At 49.2% G+C, this 23,191-nt stretch overlaps 2 protein-coding genes across 7 annotated transcripts in view; one reads left to right on the forward strand and one right to left on the reverse strand.

Annotated features, from left to right (window-relative positions):
• Positions 1–5,243, forward strand: part of CSGALNACT1 (chondroitin sulfate N-acetylgalactosaminyltransferase 1) — a 90,793-nt gene extending 85,550 nt beyond the window's left edge. For all 5 annotated transcript variants that reach the window (XM_034771400.1, XM_034771402.1, XM_034771399.1 and 2 more), the window contains one exon: positions 3,274–5,243. In XM_034771400.1, the coding sequence (XP_034627291.1) occupies positions 3,274–3,557 (284 nt within the window). In that variant the 3' untranslated portion in view covers positions 3,558–5,243. The remainder of the gene's footprint in view (positions 1–3,273) is intronic.
• Positions 5,244–7,049: 1,806 nt separating this feature from the next.
• Positions 7,050–23,191, reverse strand: part of SH2D4A (SH2 domain containing 4A) — a 23,593-nt gene continuing 7,451 nt past the window's right edge. For both annotated transcript variants that reach the window (XM_034771406.1, XM_034771407.1), the window contains 7 exons: positions 22,572–22,737; positions 19,097–19,177; positions 17,526–17,664; positions 16,172–16,388; positions 14,093–14,223; positions 11,442–11,662; positions 7,050–9,732 (listed from right to left, as the gene is read on the reverse strand). In XM_034771406.1, the coding sequence (XP_034627297.1) occupies positions 9,640–9,732; positions 11,442–11,662; positions 14,093–14,223; positions 16,172–16,388; positions 17,526–17,664; positions 19,097–19,177; positions 22,572–22,737 (1,048 nt within the window). In that variant the 3' untranslated portion in view covers positions 7,050–9,639. The remainder of the gene's footprint in view (positions 9,733–11,441; positions 11,663–14,092; positions 14,224–16,171; positions 16,389–17,525; positions 17,665–19,096; positions 19,178–22,571; positions 22,738–23,191) is intronic.

Below are 23,191 nucleotides of genomic sequence, written 5' to 3' on the forward strand. Positions count from 1 at the left end.
TCAATGAATCAAGGTTTCTTTAGATCATCTGATGTGACATTAAGGCCCAGATTCAGCAAAGTGCCTAAATCAGTAGGATTTAATTAAGCATGTGCTTTGCTGAATCTGGGCCCACATAACCTAGAGCAGTGGTTCCCAAACTTTAACACCCTGTGAACCCCTTTCACTAAAATGTCAAGTCTCGCGAACCCCCTCCTAAAAATGAATATTTCCAGGGATTTTCTCCTTTACCTGAGTATAAATTATAAAAGCAGTGATCTTGGAAATAAATAATGTGTAATAAGCATGTCATCAAAACACATTTTATATTATTAATTATTATTTATCATTACAGTATTTTTATTACATTTTGAAAATGGCAACATTCTTCCAAGATCTCACTTCCGTAGCTTGTATCACTTTGAATAAGCCTGTTATAAGACAAGGCTCCTATGTTTCATCAAGGACTATCAGATGTGAAAGAGCATGAAGATATTTAAGAAGCCAACTCAAAGAGTTCCTCCTATACAAGCATTCAGGTCTTGAGCAGTCCAGGCAACCAACGCACGTTACACCAAAGCTTAAACTTGTTCTTCATAATAATTTTAAAAACAATACTAGCTGCGTATTCAATTTTAAAACCAGCAAAAAATATCCACCTCCCTTTCCATTTCTTCTAAGGAGTCTTGAAGCTTAAATCTCCTCAGTGTGACAGATGTGCTTGCTTTGATCTGCTTAGTTCTTAGAAGTCCAGGTCCTTAGGGACGGCTCTGTCCGCCATTAGGGAATTTTTCCCTGAGAACCCCCTGTAACATTTTGCAAACCCCAGTTTGAGAACCACTGCACTGGGTATAACAGAACTTCCCTCCTTGACATCTTCAAAGAGAGAGGATGAAGAAGCAGTGCCCGAGCTCACTTCTTTCTGCACTGTTTGCAGTCAGAGCGAGCACCCAGTGCTTGGTTAACGGGGGTGTGGGGAGAGGGATGGGTGGCTCCTGGAGAGCATGGTGAATAGCGGGACCCAGTGACTGTTCCTGGCCCTTGTGCACAGGAGTCCCCTCTCCATCAGATGGGAATTCAGATGGCGGGAAGGGTAAGGCATAGCTGGTATTTATGCCTGTGAATGGCCCATGGAGGCACGTACCACGCAGCCTGTCAGACCATTACCTCTACCCTGCCAACCACCAGCTGCACCACTGACAAATAGTGCACCATTGACTGCAACAGCAAAACTCCCATTAGTTTCATCCCCAAAGGCACAAACTCAGCAGCAACACCTCCAGCCGGTAGCCCAGAGCTTTCCTTATAGACACCACCCAATTGCCGCCCTGCGACCAGTGCTGGTGCTGAGAGAGGAGCTGCCTACTCTGCTGATGGCGACCCAACTCTGACTGTGCAGGGCCTATTTCAGAGCCCAGGGCTCTCCCAGTCCTGCCACCTCTCCTAGTCTCCCATCCCAATTCATAAACCAGAGTCCGAGTGTGCTCACCTGTATACCTTGATCCTGCAGCCAGCAGGGACAGGCTCAGAGATGTTACGGGGGTGCAGAGAGCCCCAGTCAGCCATGTCAGCGTTGCACAGGACAGTAAGCCTGGGCCACACCAGCCTCAAGCTCTCAGTCAACACTCCCCCTCCCACCCCAGGGCTGCTGTGAGTCCAGAAGGGACAGGGACAGGTGCCTCCTTCCTGCTCCCCCACCCTCACTTTTCCCATTTCATCTTTCTTCTCTCCCCCCAACCCCCAAATCGAATGGCTTACCAAGTTCCCAACAGCCGTAGGGGATGGGTGACATCAAGCCAGCAGGATGGCTGCTGCTTGGCTTGGGCTCCCCTGGAGTAGTTTATGGCCTTAGAGAATCAGGAGCCACCAGAAACTCAAGTATCTGGAGATCCCCAAGCTCTGGTTGCTCTAGACATTTCCTTCTGGTACCAAGAGCCCCTCTGCAAGCTGCCAGGAGGGTGCAGAACTGCCCGGGGGGCCTGGCTGTCAGAGTATGGTGGAGAGGGGGAGCCCTCTGCCTGCCCCAGACGCAGCCCTTCCAGAATGACCGTCTGCAACCCAGTCAGCAAGGTCAGAGCCTGAGCCGCCACCCAGGAGCAGCCGCGGAGGCAGAACTGGGCGATTCGGGGTCGATTCAGGCATTCCAATCTGCTGGCTGTTTTAGCAGCTGAGAACAAGCACCTAAAAAGAGTGCAGGAGACTGGGGAAGAGAAGAAATAACAGAGTCAAAGGACTCCCTCCAGTCCCAGGCTGTTTAGTATCGGGCTTTGAGTTTGAGGAGTGTCATCTGGCCAAAGCTCTAACATACCATTACACTAATAAGCAGCTTCCTTCCCGCCACCTGACAGCCAGCAGAACTAAATCACTCCCCTCCACCCTCCCGCACAGCTCTATCCCCCTCCTCCATACCAGCCCACACAAACAGATGCACTTTGCAGGGTACCCTGAAGGTCAACATACCTTGGCTAGTTCAGCCCAGGTGGGGAAGCTTGTTCACCAGCCCTGCATGGAGGATGTTCTGCCCTTGACGCCAGCAGGAGCTTTTGAAAATGAGAAATGCAAATCACAGGCAGTAATTTTTTTTTCTTGGCTTCCAATAGCTGACTTGCTTTCTGACTCCGCTTTGCCCCGGCTTTGCAGAGGTCAAGGCTTATAAAGGAAACGCAATTGCAACCGTAAGCTGAGCTCTCATTTAGGAAACGCAGCATGCATGTAAGTGCTGCTCGATGCAAACACAAAGCAGTTTGGTCTGCGGTGGCAGGTCAAGGGAAACAGACGTCTACAAATGTAGGAATGTTTGGCATTTCACGCTGCTTGCTGAAATTGATCTAAATGTAAACCGCACCAAAGCTGACAGCCACAGAGAAGAGCTGGGGTGTAATACGACCGCAGAACCCCTGTTTTATGAACTAATTGGGGACAGAGGCATTCATAAAGCTCAGAAAGTTCATAAAATTGAACATCTCAAAAGAATAGTAGGCGCAGAGCACAAATTGCGGTGGGGTGCACGCCATTGCTTTCTTTTTGTCCTTCAAGCCACTGCCAAGTGAATTCCAAATGTACTGGAGGCATCAGAATGTGATGGGCTGGCAACTTGCTCTTCACTGACCTCACTTTCATTATGTGATCTTTTTTCTTCTGGTCAGGAAAATGGTACATGTAACTGCTCATTTGTAAGACTGGTGGAGGTTTTAATGTAGTTCTAGGCTTACTAGGAGGGATGATTTTCCTGGTTGCGGTTTCCATGCAAAGACCATATATTTCTAGCATTATGTCTAATTTTCTTTGCACTAGGTGGCTTTGATCTGGACATTAAAGGCTGGGGAGGAGAAGATGTTCATCTCTACCGCAAATACCTTCACAGCAACCTTATCGTGGTCAGGACGCCTGTCCGGGGCCTCTTCCATCTCTGGCATGAAAAGCACTGCCTGGATGAGCTGAGCCCGGAGCAGTACAAGATGTGCATGCAATCCAAAGCCATGAACGAGGCTTCTCACGGCCAGCTGGGGATGCTTGTCTTCAGGCATGAGATTGAGGCTCACCTACGCAAACAGAAAACCAGCAGCAAAAAGACATGAAGCCAAAACCCAAAACTAGTTGGTCGTATTTTCAAAAAGACTGTAGCTGCTTAAAAAGAGTGCAGAAAAGCTGGAGCTGGCAGGAAAAGGAAGACAAAAGGAAACGCTTGCACTCCCTTTTCTTGCCTTCCTTAGCAGAGCTTTTGAATATGCCATTTAGCCGGCTTTCCCACACTGGCTCATGCCACGGAATTGGAGACAAAGGCAGGGCGAAACGGAAGGTGGTAGAAACCCGCACCTTGTGTTTGATACCCGTGTGCCTAACAAAGGGTTTGTTGCGTTTCACTGGAATATCCATGTGTGATGACAGCTGCCCTGATCCTGCAAAGCCTCATGCCCATCTTTAATATACTCCAGTGGTGCTGCTCATACACGTAAGTGTTGGCAGGACCTGGCCTCGCGTGGCCTATGTAATCAAAAGTGAGGAGCGATTTTAGGTATCCACCTTGACACACCTAAAAGGGGCCTGATTTTCAAAAAGCACAGAGCACCTGCCCTTCAAAAAACACTCATTAAAGGTGGCTCAAATAACATCCACTATCAGTAGTCACATTTGAAAATCTGGGCCAGTCTTTAATAGTTAGACACACATTCGCATGTAGTTTCATAGAACTAAGCATCTAAGAAAAGGCTTTCTAGAATCTAGAAAAGCTAAAGATCAAGTAAAATATGAAATTCCGAAATGCTGGAAAATGGTGTTATACTCCATTCTGTACATTAAACCAAAACTGAAAAGCCATAGCTTGGCGCTTTCTTCGGATTAGTTTGTTACAATGTGTTCTGTTGTTCTAGAGAACTTTAAGTATCTGGGTTGGTTTGTTTTAAAGTGAACATTTTTTTGCTTGTGAGTTATTTTGTGCCGATGTAAGTTTCCTACTTCAGGCCTTACTGAGAAATAGCACAACCTTGCTGTACATTTTGAAAATGGTTTGCAGTTTAGATCATAGATCCATAAAGATATCCATTTCTCTCACCAGTCAGGTCTCTATCCTGAAACTGGTTAGCAGGTTGAAATGCACACCTTCTTTCTGCTGGAGACCGAGTGAAGAGAATTCACTTATCTGAAGAAGGAGAACACAAATACTGAAATGAAGGAGAATTTTTTCTATTCCAATAGAAAAGGGAACATAATCTGCAATCCTGATTTAATGAGAGACTCTAAATAATTAATGTTGTACATAAGAATGGCCATACTGGGTCAGACCAAAGGTCCATCTAGCCCAGTATCCTGTCTTCCGACAGTGGCCAATGCCAGGTGCCCCAAAGGGAATGAACAGAACAGGAATCATCAAGTGATCCATCCCCTGTTGCTCATTCCCAGCTTCTGTCAAACAGAGGCTAGGGACACCCTCCCTGCCCATCCTGGTTAATAGCCATTGATGGACCTAATAGGCACCAAAATGAATGAAGGACCTCTTTATGATTTGTTTTTACCAAAGTATTCAGTATAAACCAAATCTAGCATTTTACCCAAGGCATAGTGGAGTTTTTTGTAAGTGATATAAGAAATATATTTCTATGAAGGATTAATTGAAGCCTCGAAGACTCAATCCACTGACAGCATTCCTAAGTGCTTCCCAGAAATTGATCTGCTTTTTAATGTTAAGAGTTTTGTTTGATAGTTGCATCCAGCACTGTTCAAAACAGGTCTTATTGCGCTCATAAAATATTTTCTTTTAAGGCTGACTGTTGTTTCGTTCATCATTTTAGATTTTATTAACCCACAACAGATGCAAGGGCTAGCTGTTTGCTTTCCTAGCTTGATCTCCTTGTTCAGTGGCTTCAGATTCTTTCAAGCCATTTGGGATACAAACTTGTATTGTCATTATTTGTGCATTTACCAGGTGACAAGCCAGGGGAAGGAAGAATGTAAGACAGCAGTGTACAATAGGGTTTATATGGACAGTGTGCAGTAGGCATACTACTCACTACCTCTTTGAAAGCATTCTTTTGCAGGGGGGACATCCTGAAAACACCCTATTGTAAGTACCTTTTTTAACTCAAAATGTCAAGTAATAGAAAGTAAGCTCAGTTTTCTTTAAAACGTGGTAGAAATGAGTAATAGGTTTTGTGAGACAAGATCTCAGAACACACACCTTGATTATAGTGTCGGCCCATTGAGTTAAAGGGACACCATTCAAATAGTTTATCCCTAGATGTGTGCTGGAGGAATATCGAATGGGAGGCTTTGGATTCTAATGAGCTATTTTACAAAGGGGTAGCACTGTACTGCTTAGAGGAAGAAGTTCAGAGACTTTTGTAGGACCTACCAAAACTGTTTGTCTAAGCATGCTAACTCTGCATAACCAGCTACGTAAGACGCCCTGTTTTCAAATCTATGAAAATTATGATAGATAAATCAGTGCACCAGTAGAGGAGAAAGCAACAGGCTTATTTAAATCACACCCTTTGTACACAGCAGATGTCTCCACAGCCCCCGTAAACTGACTTGAGACTAGGTGCGGTGTCTGAGATACTGTGCCTCAAGCTCCCGCCCCCCCAAAATGTGATTTGCCTGACAGCCCTACCCCACTTGTGCCCTGTGTGTAGGATGGATCTGAGCACCTTTAAGTCTTAATCCGTCCCTGCCCTTGCCCCTGCAGTATCATCTTCATCCACCCCCTTTCGCGCCATTGCAAGCAGAGCTTTAAATGACTGTGCTGTAATCCTGCTGCACCTTGGCCGCAGCAACGCTGTTTCAATCTCTCTGCTGCTCCCGGCGGTGCCCCCTTAATGCAGACGCAGCTTTGGAGAGCACTGGCACGGCATGAATGAGGAGGGAAGGAAGGTAGCCAGCACGTACAGACTGTGCTGTTCGCTGGACATAGTGATTGATTACAGCAGCTGGAAATTGCAGCTTGCACCTCTGTAGAAGTTGGACAAAGCGAGGACAGAAGAGAGAGCAGGATCCTTGTTAATTACACTCCTCCAGCATAGGACATAGAACTGGCCTCTCAGAACAAGCTACAGCGAGACAATACATAAAGCATAGGCACCGCGGGGAAAAATTGGTGGGTGCTCTGCACCCACCGGCAGCTCCCTGCCCCACCCCAGCTCGCCTCCGCCTCTCCCCTGAGTGCACCGCCGAGTCCTGCTTCTCCCCCTTCCCTCCCAGCGCTTGCACCGCGAAACAACTGTTTCACGCGGCAAGCGATGGGAGGGAGGGGAAGGGGGAGGAGGAGGAACGCGGTGCGCTTGGGGAAGAGGCAGGGCCGGGGTGGGGATTTGGGGAGAGGTCTAATAGGGGCAGGGAAGGGGCAGAGTCGGGGTGGGGCCAGGGGGACGTGAGCACCCACTGGCACCAAGGAAAGTCCACAAATAGGGCTGGAGCTGCCTGGCCTCCCTGCATAGATGCTGGCACAGCCTTGGGCTCTGCGGGGAAACACCACCTCACAAAGCTGGAGCAGCTGCCACACTTATCCTGAGGGCTCAGCGAAGCAGCAGCGCCCCTGTATTAGACCCAGGCTTGTACCTTGCACACAAAGACCGTGGTTATGGATACGATTTTGTCACAGTAAAATTAGGTAAAATTCACAGAACATTCATGGCAAAAATGTACAAAATCAGGGTATGGTGACGGCAACAAACAATGTGACAATTTAACAAAGTATGACAGTGTAACATTTACACACAAGAACATTAATGCAATCGTTTTCTTTGCCCTGTCAAAGTAAATGGTTTTGAGTTTATATATGCATATTGTGCAATCATTTTTCAACCAAAAATAACAAAAAACTATATACTAAAAATCAGATATTTTTGTTCAAGTGCCTTTTGCAAAGCGTTGCCATTTTGGGCTGACAAGTTATACCTAGACAGCTTGTTGTTTATGCGGCATCTGTTGTCCCCAAGCACATTTTTACAAGATGAGAAGGAGGGTTCATCACCCACGCTGTAGACTGGTACTGCTAAGCATTGCAGGGCGACTACTGACAGAGCTGGGAATCTGGTCCACCGTGCTTCTCCAGAACTGGAAAAACGTCCTTGTTCCGCAATTCTTGAACGGCTCCCCAGTCAGCCCGATACTCTCTCTGTGCTGGAATGTTGTCTTCAAGCAGTGATGTATTTCCAAATCCTGTGAACTCACAAACGTCAAGGTGTTTTGCTTGATTTGGCTCAAATACACGTCCTGCACTGAAGTAACCGGCAGGTTGGCGAAAGCGGGCGGTTGAGTCAGGGGGCTGTTTTTGCTGGTGTGTGCTGGCAGGTTTCAGAGTGACTCTCTGCCCACATCGCAAGATCAGGCATGTCATTTTTCACTTGATGAGCATGAATTATGGGCTCTTCATAAGCTGTAAGCGTGTTTATGATTCGGGATGCAAACTTTTAGAGCCTGGAGTGCTTCAGTAACTGCTGAGGATTGGTAAAGATCAACAATCTCTGAAACACTTGTACTGCTACGACCAGGCTCCTCTGTAAAAAATGAAACATAATCCTCAGTGTGTTCAGTGTCATAGAGGTTGGAAGGCAGGCTCCACTCTACCAGGCAGCAACTACATTTTAAGACCAGAAGTTCCCATGGTGATCATCTAATTTGCCCTCCTGCTTAGCACAGGGCATAAAAACTTCACCCAGTTCTTCCTGCTTCAAGCCCATCTCTTATTGCTGGGCTACAGCGTATTATTTTTCGAACGACAGCTTCCCTTGAGTTGAAGACTTCAAGTGATGGCGAACCCACCACATTCCATAGGACACAGATTAGAAGTAAGGTGCCGGATACTCTTTTCAAAATGACCTGAAGGACTTGGTGTTGATGGTTTTCTTAAGTTCTGCACAACAACCCCAAGCCACATGGAAGAAGAGATATTAATTGAACTGAAACTGGACTGATTTTTGTTCACAATTTTGAAACTTGCAAGTTGTCATTAGTGGAGGGGAGGGAGATAATTTGTCTGATTTTCATAATACGCACCATCAATCCTAGTACTGATGCTAAGACACGTTTTAGCATCTCTTCAAGTCTATGCCTTGAGATTTCATTCTGCAGCTCTCGGGGACAAAGACAAGCTCAGCTGTTATGTCAAAGAAAAAGTAGAAGGCCCAGCTCCATTCAGCATGAGCAGTTCTCTCAGAAATATGCCTTATGTGATTTGCAGGACTTCAATAAACAGTTACATTACGGAAAAGAGACGGGGGACTTTATTGGCAGGCACCTCTCATTGTTCATGTCCACATTAGACCGGAGTAATACTGACGACTAACAGTAAAAGGCTGCCCAGGAGGCTGGATGTAAACTAGCCCAGGCTCTGTGTGCAAGAGTTAAAACGGCTCAGCCAGATTCCAACTTGGTTTCTTTATTTAACAAACTTGCTGTTTCCCTCCATCTCCAAAGGGCATTATTTCCCCCCCCCATGCAGAGGGGCCAGCACACAGCTTAGTCACCGAGTAAGCCCCACTGAAGCCCTATATACGTGGGTTCATGCGCTGCGCAGGTCTTTGCTGGCCCCTCTGCATGGGGTGGATTTTATGGTGGACCCGATGCTGAAGCACACTGAGCGACCTCTACTCCCACTGACTCCAGAGGACTCGGCCTCTTGCAGGACTGATCTGCAATTATGCAACTTACCACTAGGGGCCAAGTCCCCTCCTTGATGCGGCTCCACCCACTTTGAACAGAGGCGACCCCTTTCTGAGTTTAAAATACCAATTTCACTGCACATCTGGCAACATCCCATTGAATACCAAGTTATGCTGCACTAGCTGAGGGCAAAATGCAGCTTAATCAGAGCCAGCCCCGAGTCATTTACACAAACTATCGCTCTAACCCATGGCAGTATCTTCCTTCAACAGGTTCTTTCCTGAGCTAACCCTGCTCCAGTAAGGTTGAAGCCACTAGCGCTCCTTCATGGCTTGCTAGGCTGCTGAATGCTGCGGCCTGCTGCTGCTAACAGAGAGCAGCGCCCAGCAGTAATCGCCTTTTCACTGCTTTGCTGCTAAACATGTTCAAATCCGGATACTTGTGCGGAGGATTTCACTTGATCGGTGCTGGCTGGGTGTTAGGGAGTCCGTCTCTCGGACAACCGTTCATCTGTTCGTTCAGGGGAAGGCACGGGTGTGTGTCACAAGGTGGGAACGGAGGCTTTCACTCAAAGAGATCAAGGTAGTCAGGTTCCGGTCCCTGTTGGCCACATGGGTAAAGCAGCAGCTCCTTCCCCAAAGAAGTGATGGGCTCCTCCTGTTGGCCAAAGGACATTCGTTAAACTCCACAGTCTGAAATGAACACAGGTGCACTTAGGCGCTGATTGACAGCCTGTTGGGGGGCAAGACGTCTTTCCATGGGCTTTGAGACAGAGCAATTGTGACATAGGCCAATCATCTTTTATTGACATGGTTCGGGCTCAGTTCAAAGCCTGCCAGAGTCAAGGGAAAGGCTCCCCTCGATTTCTGTGGGCGTTGGATCTGGGCCTGTATGGCCTTGAGCGGGCCTCAGATCCCAACTTAAATGACACAATCCAACACCCTCAGATTGAGAGGCGCTTTAACACTTCGCTCTGCCTCTTTCTGGGCGGCAGCCTCCCGCCAGCCAGTCACCACTTTGGAGGAAGGACTGTCTTCTCCCTCTGCTGTGCCGCAGGTACCAAGCCAGCCATGATCTGCCTCCCCTGGCTTACCGAGGAGATACAAAAGTGAGCCAGTTAACTCAATTACACTGCCCCCCACCCTCCCTCTTCTGCTCCATCTTCCCCACTTGCTGCTGCTGCTCCTCCGTTTTGCTCTGCTCTCATAAGCTAGTAGCAGCCAATGGATTCTCATCCGTTAAAGCACCGTGCTGGGGCGGGGCATGGGGGGAGGGGGAGAATCCAAAGACACCAACGTTTCTCCTTGCTACCAGTGCTGGCTTCGCTAGTAGGAGCGTCTTTTTGAGACTGGTGGTGTTATTTAAGGGAGTTTCATGCATATCTCATTTAATGTGGGGTGAAATTCACCCTGGGGAGAGGGACTGGATGAGGCCTAAGCAGCATGGAAGTGCCCTGTTCTGAGAATGGAGGTGGAACAAGCACGTTGGTTTTGGGCCAGCCCTCTGCCCAGTGGTGAGCTTCCCCGAACGCCAACAAATTATCTCTCACTCAAAACAAGTTTTAATACATTCAGTGAGTTGGCGCTTCCTGTCAGTAGGAGCTGTACCCTCACCAAGTGACACCGGCAATGTGGGAGTCCCGTGGAAACAAGCTCTGCTTCCATCCAACGGGCTTTATGAGTTGGCCACAAACCAGACGGTCGTGCCCCAGGAAACACCTTCTCAGAGCAGCTGAATGGTTTAGAAGCACTCAGATGGTGAAATTCAGTCCTGTGCAGAGGGGCAGCACAAGACCAGGTGCCCAATAAGTGCCACCTATGCCTTCACACTAGGGCTGCTGTGGTGCATGACCTGGGTGCTGCACCTGGGCATCCCCCACCCCAAACACTCTCCTTCCAACTGGCCCTCTGCTGACCACAAATGACCTTCATTATCTCCACTAACGGAGCCCCTCGGTTGGAGCTTGGCACACGAGAAATGCTGATTCCTGAATCCGAAGCAACGGAAAACTATATCAGAGAGAGGCCCAGCCTGCTTCATTCCACACTACTCTGCGCTACCTTTGCTGCATGTGGGGCCTTGCTTTTATCAAACGGAAAGGTGATTTATTGCCCTGTAACCCTACACTTCCCAGCACACAGTTGGTTCATGGAAGGGAAAAATGTAGGGACAGTCCCAAATCATGTACCGAGGTTACCAGAAAAGCTGGTTTGTTGATAAACTTGCCTCTGCCTGGTGGTGGCTTTCACTTGCATTACGGTAGCCTGTGCTCGGTGCTGTACAAACAAAGAGGCAGCCTCCGCCCCAAAGAGCTTTAGGCCAGTTACGAAGATGAATTGTTACTACAAGCATTGAGAGGGGCTCACCTTGTGGTAGTTGACAAGGTCGGCCAGTGTCGCATGCTGCAGCTGGTCCACTCCCAGGAAGCTGTAGGCGCTGCTGGAGGCATCTATTAGAAAGTGCTTACAGCCCTCCGGGGACAGATGGCAGAGTGCGTAGCCTTTGATCTTCTCACTGACCCGGACCAGAAAGCTCCCGGGCTCCGATTTGCTCAGGAGCTCCTCTGCTTGCCTCAGGGTTAAGATACCTGCCAAAAGCAAACCACAGCGCTTACAGGAGATAAGCAGTGTGGGGGGAGTGGAGAGCTGAATGTAGCAATGCTAAGAAGGATGCTGTTTTAACCCTCTAAACTAATCTGTAGCATTTACATCAGGCGGTACGTCTCAGCTGCATTTCACAGCCTAACCACTTTGCTCTAGGCCAGATCGTGGCCCAGCTCACACAGCTGCGCTAGCAGGAGCTGCGCGGCAGCCAGCCGGCATGGCCAGGTAAGGGGGATAAGAAGGGAGGCAGACAAATACCTTCGCTAGCTAGATTAGCCTGCTGTTAAAGTCTCCACATCCTGAAGGACGTTGGAATTACAGAAGCCCTCACTTACCTATGGTTTATAGTTTCTTTTAACTGCTTACTCCTCTCCAGGAAACGCTCTCACAGGCCGAGCCAAGTCAAGAGACCGAGCACACTGCTAGGAGAGATGCTCGCGCCCATTCTGTTGTGTACAGAGCTCAGTTGTATAACATTCTTGTTGCACCTTCAGAGTCTTTCGTGCCACGTGAGTTGGTCCTGTTAGCGCTGGCTGTCACATCAGCCCAGAGAACAACTCCGCTCGCGCCCACATGCACAACGTGTGGGGTCTAGTGACTCAGGAGATGTCTGTATTGCAGAGAGAGGTGCAACTGCCGCTCGGGCAGGGCGCTAGTTTAAATCCAGTTAGCATGACTCAAAGCAGTGACATCACAGCCATGCAGGCCAAGAGTAGGTAGCCAGGGTTCCCCCCTTCACTACTATTTTTAGCCACACTAGCTAGATTATAGCTAGTGCAGGTAGTCCTGCCTGACTGCAGTGCAAATGTACCCGTAGGTGCAACGTACATTAATATTACATGATTGCAGATGTGCTCTACCAAGCAAACGCTTCTCACTGAAGTGCTCATAAAGGGACCCAATGATATTAACATTTTTACGGTTTGTTGCTTTTGCTTGATCTAGAATTGTTGGATCAGCTTCTCCATGGCCACCAAAGCCTCCTTAAGCCAGGACACGTGCTAGGGCCTGACTTGTTCCCTTAGTGGTATAATAAATACAATCCTTGGCTCTTTTCAGCTGCAGATCTCAAAGCAGTTGACGGAGAACGGTTGGGATCTCTAACCCCATTTTACTGGTGGGAGACGGTGGCAAAGAGCAGAGACGTCACTTCCCCAGGTCAGTGGCAGAGGAACAGAACCCAGGTCTGCTGAGTCCCACCCTAGCTCCCTACTCTTGATAGCACTGCCACCTGCCAAACGCCCTGCAGAGGCTTAGCTTAGAAAGCAGCACCTCGTGTACAGAATGTGGAAGGTCTTTTAGGCCAGTCCAATAAGCAGCCAGAAGTATCAAGCTGTGAATTACATTTGCCTTTTGGGCACAAGTTTCCATCCAGAAGAATGGACTAACTGGGAATGCCCTCCTGGTGGGGTGGGGTGGGAAACATGCCCCTTCCTTTCTGATAGGCTATGTCTCCTTGCTTGACTTCGTCGCATTAGCGGGGCTGGGCGCGGCACTGCAGACCCACGGAGCCTGTGTGATTGGCACAACATTTACAAAACAGCTGGCCAGGCCTGACTTTTTTGGTTTGAAATCATTTTCCTTCTCCCACGTGGCTTACCTGCCACGGCTGATGAGCCCCGTCTGCCCGATTAGAGGAGTAGAGCAGGGAAATGACTTGGCCAAGGCCCCCCCAGCAGGGCTCCCGAGTGCCAGGCCTGCACCCTCTGCACTGTACCATGCTGCCTTCCCGGCTAGATCTCCTTGCTGAGAGGGACTATTAGCAAAGCACTCTACAGTCACTCTCTTTAATGGAGTGGAAGAGGTTGGTCAAATTTGTTCATACCCACTCTGGGTCATCGCTCTACCCAGCATGCCTCTTGTGCCTTGACACTCTCTTTCCGTGGGGTCTATTATTTGTATTGTGGTAGGGCCTAAGTGCTCCAGTCATGGACCAGCACACCAGTGCGCTAGGTGCTGCACAAACACAGAACTAGCAGGCAGTCCCTACCCCAAAGAGCTTGCAGCCCAAGCATCCGCAGCACATGACAAATGATCTTTTAGGCCCTGATCCAGCAAGGCACTTAGCACATGGCTTTAAACGTGTAGCTGCTCCACAGACTTCAAGTGAAGTTGAGGATCCAGCTGAAGATTTTCCACTAGTAGGAGGCTGGTCATGATGGGCACGGGTGAAGGGAAAGGTGCTAGCCATGATCTGTAGCAGGAGAGTCTGGCAGCAGAGATTTGGCAAAGGGACACTCAATATAACGTGTGAGATGCAGTTTGTATGTGCTCAGCGTGGGTTACCGTTGTGCTCTTGGGGCACATGCTGTCTGGAGACGTTTCTCAGACCGGGAATGGACCTGGCCTGGGATGGCTTTCCACGGACCACTTTCCTAAGGGCAGGAGAGGGGCTGGGAAGCTGTAGCACTCACCATGGAACCAGGGTGCTATCCTGTCCGTGGATTTCTCATAACCCGCCCGAAGAGGAAACTGCTCTTCTTTAAACCACCTGATGATGCTCTCCTGGGTGGAAGTGGAGAGGGTCCTCTGCACGCCCAGATTCCTGCGGTTCCAAGAGACTCGTGGTTTGTACAGTGAGGTCACACCGCAGAATTCAAGTTCTGTTCTCTACAGGTTCTTCTACCGTGCTCATCACGGCAGTGTGCGAGGCCCAGATGCCCAAAGGTATGTAGGCAACTAACTCCCATCAAAACCAATTGCAGTTAGGCACAGAAATACCTTTGAGAGTCTAGGCCTGAGGACCTACGTTAGCTTTGCCAAAGAGCAGCTGCTTAGGTCTTGGGGTGTGGATGCTCTCTTGGGGGTCAGATGGATTAAAGCTGGCCTAATACGCCGGGGGTCATTGTATTATTGGAGGTACCCACATCCATTGAAAGGGGCACTTCTGCCTGGCTCTAGGAGCTCATTGAGAATTCTTAAATATACAGCTGGGACACGGCCCTGTGGCTAGAGCTGGCTAAGATAGGATTTACTCCCACTCCCCTGGGGAGAACTCTGCTGAACACACACGTTTACCAGAATCTCTCTTTGAAATTCCCCAGATTTTTTGCCAAACCCCAAAGAACTTCATTTTTTTAATCAAACTAAAAAGTGACAAAAATGGAGAGAAAAATTGTGAAGATTTCCACTTAGTCACAAAGCCATTTTCCACAGAGAAAAAAAGCCGATGGATAATTGTTGGCTGGCTCTAGATAGCCCTCACTCTCAATCGTTAATCAACACGCCCACAGCAGCCAGCAGCAAAACATGAGATCTGCCCCCAGAGCCAGTGCACTCGCACAGCCTGGAGAGCATGGGGCCTTTGCAGCATGGCTGGCAGGTCAGTGATTGGGACTAGTTCCCAAACCCAGGGGCTCATGGAGGGCACCCTGCCAGCTGTCCCTCTCTGGTGGGGCCCCAGCAGATCTCAGCTGCAAGGGGGATCTCTCAGAGGAGATGGTCCAAGGCCGTATAAGGCTTGAAAGGTTAAAACCAATTCTGCCAATGCAGATCCAGGAGCCCCTGGGGTCACATGCTCCCATAACAAACGACCGGCCGAATTCTGCACAAACTGCAGTTTCCAGGTAGGTTCCAGCGGTGGCCCTGGGCAGTGCACACTTCAGTCGCACATTAGCTGGGAGACGGTAAATAAAAATGGCTGGGAGTCCTGACCCCGTCAGGAGAACACGTACCCGTCTGTGCAGCCCTAACACAAATCCCTATTTGAGATGGCAGCTGCTAACCCAGCTCTCCCCAGAGGCGAGCTTACAGGGCGGGAGAGGGTCAGGGTGCAGTATTTCCCACCAAATGGAACGTGGAGGGAGCAGACGAGGTCCCAGCAGAGCAGCCCTCAGTGGTGGGGGAGGCTGCCCATTTCAAGTGAGAAGACGTGCAGGGCTGGGTGTCTGGGATCTCAGAAAGACAGATGGTTCTCAGTGGCTGTGGGTCCCAGAATCCTGTGGCATTTTGGTACCAATTTGTGAAGTCAGCAAGAGTGTACCATGCACCCATCGGCCCAGCTCCATGGACGTCAACGATCCTTTCAGTTCACTGGGTTGCCTTTTACAGAACTTGGCCACCACACACAAGCTGTGGATCTGGCCCAACGTGTTGTGCAGGCCCAAAATCCGGGGCTGCCTGTGGAATCTGAGGGACACTGGAGTCACGTCAGGGGGAATATTGCCAGGGGAGCCCAAAGCATTCACTTGACTGAGACGGGCTGCTGGAACCATGGGGTTTACACCAGCTGACACCGATTTGTATCCTTAATTAAATACTTCAAAGAGATGAAGTCCTGGTTAATCATCATCTTCGCTAATAAGGAATAGATCTGTCATGTCCATAGCACCTTGCCTTGGAAGAGCATGCAGCGTAGACAGACCGTGTCTGAGGAAAGGTGTCATGGTAGCGTATGAAGGTTACTAATCTCTAAGCCCTAGGAACATGCCTACCATCCCCGTCCCACAACAGAAAGATCCCAGACACTTTCATCACCGGGGGGCAGTTCTTACCTGTTGGGCCTCCCATTGGCTATCCCAGAGTTTAGGGTTTTAGGCTTGGGTGGAAGGGAAGGACGGGGGGGCAAGCTGCGCTCCTTGCTCCCAAAATTCTTGGCAACTTCGGCTACCTTCCCTTTGCGAATCCCTTGCAGCGACAGCCTGTTGTAGTCGTCCCTGGCCTGCTTTGCAATGGAGCGTCTCCTCTCATCAGCGGCTTTGGATTTCCTCACTGGAACAGAAGGGAGGCTTTGAAACCCACTGCCCCTTTACACACCCCCAGGCTAGCTGAAGCTAAGTAGTTGCCTATTTCATATAGGCTAGATTGTGCCTTGAGGTCACCTCTAGACCCAGCTCCTCCCCCATCCCCAGTTCTGCCCGAGGCCCTCTCCTGAGGACACCTGGGCTGTGCAGTAATCAAAGGGCAGGAAAAAGTGCTTGTGAAACCGGGGGATTTAGGGGCTGTTGTAGGCTCTCAAACTACTTTTGAAACTGACTAGTTTCCAGGGCGACGATGACCTTGGTAACAGTGCACTGCTGCGTAGTGAGGACTCCAGAGATGGCGGAACGTAGGGTGAAAAGCACCAAGCCAGGGTACGGTGGCATAAGGCTGGCGTAACATGTCAATGGGCATGCTACCGGGGATGGGTGAGAGTGCAGGCACGCCTGGGGTATTTAGTCACCTACGTAGCACCTGATTTTCACAAATATGACACGCCCAGTTGGGAGCGGCTGGATGCTCAGTACTTTGACAATCAGGCCAGTTATTTAGTTGCCTTGATGTGGCCTAACTTTAGGGACCTGGTTTTTAAAACCCCTAGCTGGAAGTGAGACATATTTGTAATACACCATCCCCATCTCCTGGACACCCAGGGACATGGCAGCTTCTGGCCTTCAACCACTAACTGTAGGGCAATGCCCCCTCGCAGGGCACACAGGAGACGCCTGCCCCAGAGCGCTAGCAGAGTTCTGGAATCAATATGGAACCAGCGGGGACAGCTCTGCCCTGCCCTACAGAGCCAGCTCCCCACACACACTGCAGGGCTGAAAGTATCCAAGCACCTTCCCAGCCAAAACTTTTCAGAATTTTTTGTTCCATGAAATTTTTTGACAATTTGATGTTCTGCTCCAATTCTGAATGGAAACTAGTTTCAAAACATCCATATTTCCCATGGGACAAAAACCCCATTTCCTAACCACCTGTAGTTGTCATGCTACAGAGCCGGGTGACTCTTGGCCAGCTTAGCTATCTAGTGACGTTGCATTCATCAAGAGAGGCCCCATCCATCAGCCAAGTGACCAGCAGAAGAATCCACCCAGCTAAAGGAAGGGGAGAATAGGAAAAAAGGGCAACACCAGTATCTCTTACAGGATTCCTGCCACTCGGGATCATCCTTGTCCGATTTCTGCCCTGACTCCTGGGCCTCCTTCCGGTCGCTGTTAGTGGGCAGCTCCCCCTCTGCAGATGCTCTCATCCCTCCTGGCCTCCTCCTTGATAGATCCTTCCCCTGTTAGGAGACAACAGGTGTAATGCCTGGTGCCCGGCTTGCTTTCTGCTGACTGCCTTTAGCAGTCTCCGGACACCAGGGATTCGTTTCTTTAGGGTCTCCTGTGAAATAAGTGGGGTTCCCCAAGACACTGACCCTCCCTCCTCCCCACTACCAGGGCTTTGGGGGTCCATTCGTGAGCACAGACTACACAGCTCATCAGGCCAGGGCAGGTTGCGCTCGAGGGGTAGGAAGTGACACTAAGTGACTCTAAAGGCCAGATGCTGAGCTGTGGCCAAGGAGCGCTCCGGGAGGGAGTGGAGGGGGCTGTTTTATCCTCAGCTGGCTCCGGACCAGCCCACTCCTCCACACAGACCAGAGCAGCTGCCAAAGACCTGCCAGGCCCCATTCTGGGCCTCACTGAGACCTTACAATATCCTATTGATTCTTGTTTCACTCACACCCCAGGACACCTCAAGCCCCTTTTCCATTGCCAGCTTTGCTTTAAGATCCTCCTGCACCAGGTTCAGAGCTGCTTGTAGAGGAGAGAGTTTGGCATCAGCCTGGAAAAGCTCTTTGGCTGTCTCTGCCCCGGGCACAGCATCACACAGGAAATCTATGAAGGGTGAACATGCTGCAATGGCCTGTTGGACAATGTGCATCCCCTGCTACCGTCCTGAGTCCCCAGTGTTGGTTACTTGAACTCAGGAGAGAGAGAGCAGAGATCGGAAAGGGCCAGAGAAGGGCAAGAGCTACTTTATAGCGCGACCGTATGGCAAAATTGTAACCGTCTGGCAAAATTGTAATACTGCCCAAAGTGGGGCTATTTAGCTTGGAGAGGAGAATTGGAGGGGACGCTGCTGAGATGACGGGTGTGCTGAAAAAGGGCCAGCCCCTCCTTTGCTAGCCCGAAACCTGGGCTGCTAGCCCCCACTCTGCCCCTTCCCCCAAGGCCCCATCTTCACTCTGCCTCTTCCCACCCCCCACTCCGCCCCCTCCCCGAGGCCCCCGCCCACCCACCGCTCTCCACCTCCCCCAAAACCCTCCCTGAGCCACCAGACAGCTGTTTGGTAGTGGTGCCGCCCCCTATTGGCTGTTGGGAGGTGTCACCCAACAGCTGATGAGCGGGGCGGGGAACAGCACCCATGGAGTCGGCGCCTATAATGGTAGGGAACTCTTGGTACTATGGTACCACATTAGTCAGTGCTGGGAGGCGGTGCCCTGCATGGTGGGGGCCAGAGACATTATGCCTGTGTGGGGTGGGACAATGATTCTTGCTACCTAGCTTTTAAGAGATGTAACCACCCCGGGAGCTATTATGCCAGCCGTGGGTCCTGAGGAGCCACCTAGGCTGGGTGAACATCCCTGGCCAGCTCTGCCTGCTTGAGGGGCTGCAGAGCAGAACCTAGCCCCCTGCCTGGGCGTGTTAAAAGCATGCGGGCTCACTGCTTACCTGCTGAACGTCATACTTCTTCGTCTGAGCCTTGGAATCTGCCAACATCTGGTGCACGTCTCTGCCTTTACTGGGAGCAGCCTAGACGTTCAATGGTAAACAAACCCAGCGTTAGCATTGGAGCTCCTCCCATTCCTCCACAGTCCGTATACATGTCAGCCTAGCAATGGCCCCTGTGTCGAAACATCATGCTGGAGCTTTCGTTTAAAATCACACTCTTTTTAATATCTCCAGATAATAAGAATGTGGTGGCCCTTTTACTGCCCATCTCACAGCTGGTCCCTGGACTCACTGCTCCCTCCTTGGGAATCTCACACACGTCGTTTATTCCAGACCCTGCAGTTCATCATCAGATGGGATTGTTCCCCAATCAAGATCGAGGTCTGATTGTGCTTGGTGCTGTACGAAGTGAGAGACGGTCCCTGCCCTGGTGAGTTTACAGCGTAAAGAGACAAGAGAGGCAAAGGCTGAAAGACAGAACCAGCATCCCCATCTCAGAGATGAGGAATTGAGACATGCAGATTAGGTGACTTGCCCTAGGACACACAAAGATGGGACCAGGCCACAGCTCTCATGAGCCCCATTCCAGTGCCTGAGCCCCAAGCCCTGCCTTCCTTTCTACTGCATCTCACTGAGACTGGGGTGACCTTTAGTCCCTACACCGTGGGGGGTTGAAGACCTCACAACTAGAACCTTGGACACCCCTGACCTCTGACTTAGAGAGATAAGGAAGAAGGGACCCCTGTAGCCTGAAAGAGCGCTGCACATGTGTGAATGAAACCTTTTCTGCATTCTAGAGCCCTCCCCTCTGAATACAACTCTCCTGCAATAGTCTCTCTAACCAAGGCCTGCCCATGTCAAGGCCTGGCCCTCCTAAAGGCAGTGGCTGAATGGAGAGGAAGGAAGGCCTCGGGGTTAGGACTTGGGAGACCCAGATTCAAGTGTCTGCTCTGCCACAGACTCCCTGTGTGAGCTTGGGCAATTCGCTTAGTCTCTCTGTGCCTCAGCCCCCCAGCCATGCAATGGGGATAACAGCAGTGCCCTACCTAACAAGCTACTAGGAGGATTAGTGTGTTAAAGAGTGTGCTTGGATCCTGTGGTGACAGGGACCATGTCAATACTATAGATCGATGCTTGCTGAGAGAGTTTGCCAGCGGCCAGAATCCCGGTTATCAAGCTGGGTTATCAGGGGTTTCTTGTACTTTGAGACAAACACAGCTGGCTTATCTCTGAACCCTCCTACACAGAACTGAATGTGGAGGTCAAAGCCACCTCTGTCGGCGTGGGTGATAATGCTCTTCTGGAACTCCACTGTGGGACTTTATTGGCGTCCCCTTCCTCAGAACCATTATTCCCCCTTAAATATTAACCCAAGTGTCTCTCCCTGCTCTGCTCAGACAGAGACATGGAAATGGAAGTCATTCACCTTTCCCAGGTGAAAAAACAACAACAAAATGCTCAGATGCAGTTACGGATGTAAATTGTTCTCGCGTCAGTTATTAGAACAAAGGAGATGTAAAAAAAGGACAAGCCTTAGATAGCACAATGCCCATCTCACATCTTGGCCTATGTCTCATCTCAGGATTGCCAGTCTTGGTCATTCAGAAAACATTGAAGGGTTTGACAAATCATGAGAGTGTCTTAAAAATCATAAGATTTTAAAAAATTGGGGGGGGGGATTCTTTCCCTTCTGGTTTTTGAGCTTTTATTGATCATGTTTTAAGCTCCTCTCTGCAACCATGAGAAATAGAAATCTCCTTCAATGAGAAAATAAAGCTGAGATTCTCACCTAATCCCATGACTCCAGGAGTTGAGACTTTAAGAAAAACACCACACGTTGGAAGACTTGCAATAAAACCCAGGAGAGCTGGCAACACTGAGGTCACCTCATGGATGCCTTGCTGTCAACTCAGGCTTGATGTGGCCAAAACCAAGCCTCGAGTTACCTTGCTTTTCTACATTGATGACAGAGCCACATGTGGTTTTAGACACACACTTGCAATTCTACACAAAAGTAACAACTACGGACCTAACCCAAACTCCACTGCACTCAATGGAAGTCTTTCCACTAACTTGAATGGCTTTAAACATGCCAGTGATATGTGTGGTTAATAGATATTTAGCTCAGTAGCCCGTTCTGTTTCCTCCATGAATAATAAGTAGTGGTTAATGCTGGAATGCATCTCTAATTGATTTCTTTCCAACCACTTTAAAATCATTGATTTGTAATCCCACGGCAAAAATATCGCCAGAGAGGAAACATTCTCAACCAAAAGTTCGACCCAAGCAGTGTAACATCCAGCTTTGGAAGTCATAAAATAGTTTTAACTTTATAAAAAGAAATACAAGCCTGCACTTTAAAAATGCCAATAGCAGACACTGACCTCACGCGCTCGCTGTAGCACTGGAGCGCGGAGGAGAAAAAATCCGACTCTGAATACATTCATTTCCATCTATTATTAGTTTTACCATCCAACATCTGCCAGAAACTAGGAAGCACCAGGGTTCATTTTGCTCTTAACAGAAACCTGCCTCGTTAGGTTTATTTATTGATCAGAATAAAATCAGTGGCCCAAATTCAACTATTAGTTCCACCAGTGGAAATCTAGAAAAACTCCAGTGGAGTCATCAGAATTTGGCCCAGAGTTTTTAGTTTTGTCTGTTCTAGTTTAGTGGCAGGACTAGGGTGACCAGACAGCAAGTGTGAAAAATTGGGACCGGGGTGGGGGGTAATAGGAACCTGTATAAGAAAAAGACCCAAAAATCGGGACTGTCCCTATAAAATCGAGATATCTGGTCACCCTAGGCAGGACTATAATGCCAAACATAGAAACCACTGAAATCGTTATGGCACCTGAAATGTTGCTTTCATTGTGGATAGCGCCTCATCCTTCAAAGCAACGTTTCAGATGCCATAAAGATGACTCCCGATAGCTCAGAAACAATGCAATATCAGGGCTCATTTTGATCTCAGCAGAGGATTGCCTCTTTAAGTTTATTTATTGTTTGTATTACAGTAGCACCAGAAGTCCCAGACTGAGAGACAGTGCTCCATTGTGCCAGGCAGTGCACACGTGCAGACATGAACTGTGAGAGACAGTCCTGTCCCAAAGAGGTCGCAGTCTAGACAGACAGACAAAGGATAAGAAAGGAAGTATTAGAATCCCCATTTTACAGATGGGAGACTGAGGCACAGAAAAACAAAGTGACTTGCTCATTACTACAGAGAGAGAGGCTGGTACAGCTCGGAACAGAGCCCAGATGCCCCAAGTCTCATGCTAGTACTTCAGCCAGAAGACTATCCTTCCTCTCAAGAAGATTGCTCTCCTGCGTTGCATGGTTTTCCAAAACAGAGATAAAAGGAACCTTTAAAAATCTATCAAACACTGGCCCCATTCAGCATAGAGTCTTTGCAACCACCACCTCGTGAAGTTCTGCACTTCTGAGCAGTGTTAGGAGAACAGAAAACAAGTACCTGGGCATGATCCCAGCTTCTCTCCTCTTTATCAGCTGTTATCACATCTTCCTTCTCTCTCTCTCCGTTTTTTTCCTCCTTCCTTTTGGCATCTGCCCCACCCAGGGCTCCTGGCTGAGACTGCAGGGAGCATGGTACAGCCGGTTCTAGGAATGTTTGACTTCCTCTGTGAAGACACCAAGCAGGAATTTTGGAATAGAATCAATAGCCTTCAGCCTTCCGCCTTCCAAACTACTGAAAGGACATGACATGGCAATGAAGCAATTCCGCGGCCCAGCAGCAGCTCACAGAGATGAGCGCTATGTCCTGCTCCTGGTGCGGAGACAATTAAAGTAATCACTCACTGTAGTTAATTGTGCATCCACATGCAGGCAGATACCTATTGGCATAGAAGGTTTCAGAGTAACAGCCGTGTTAGTCTGTATCTGCAAAAAGAAGAACAGGAGTACTTGTGGCACCTTAGAGACTAACAAATTTATTAGAGCATAAGCTTTCGTGGACTACAGCCCACTTCTTCGGATGCATATAGAATGGAACATATATTGAGGAGATATATATACACACATACAGAGAGCATAAACAGGTGGGAGTTGTCTTACCAACTCTGAGAGGCCAATTAA

This window comes from Trachemys scripta, chromosome 5 (assembly GCF_013100865.1).
Source record: "Trachemys scripta elegans isolate TJP31775 chromosome 5, CAS_Tse_1.0, whole genome shotgun sequence".
Taxonomy (NCBI): domain Eukaryota; kingdom Metazoa; phylum Chordata; order Testudines; family Emydidae; genus Trachemys; species Trachemys scripta.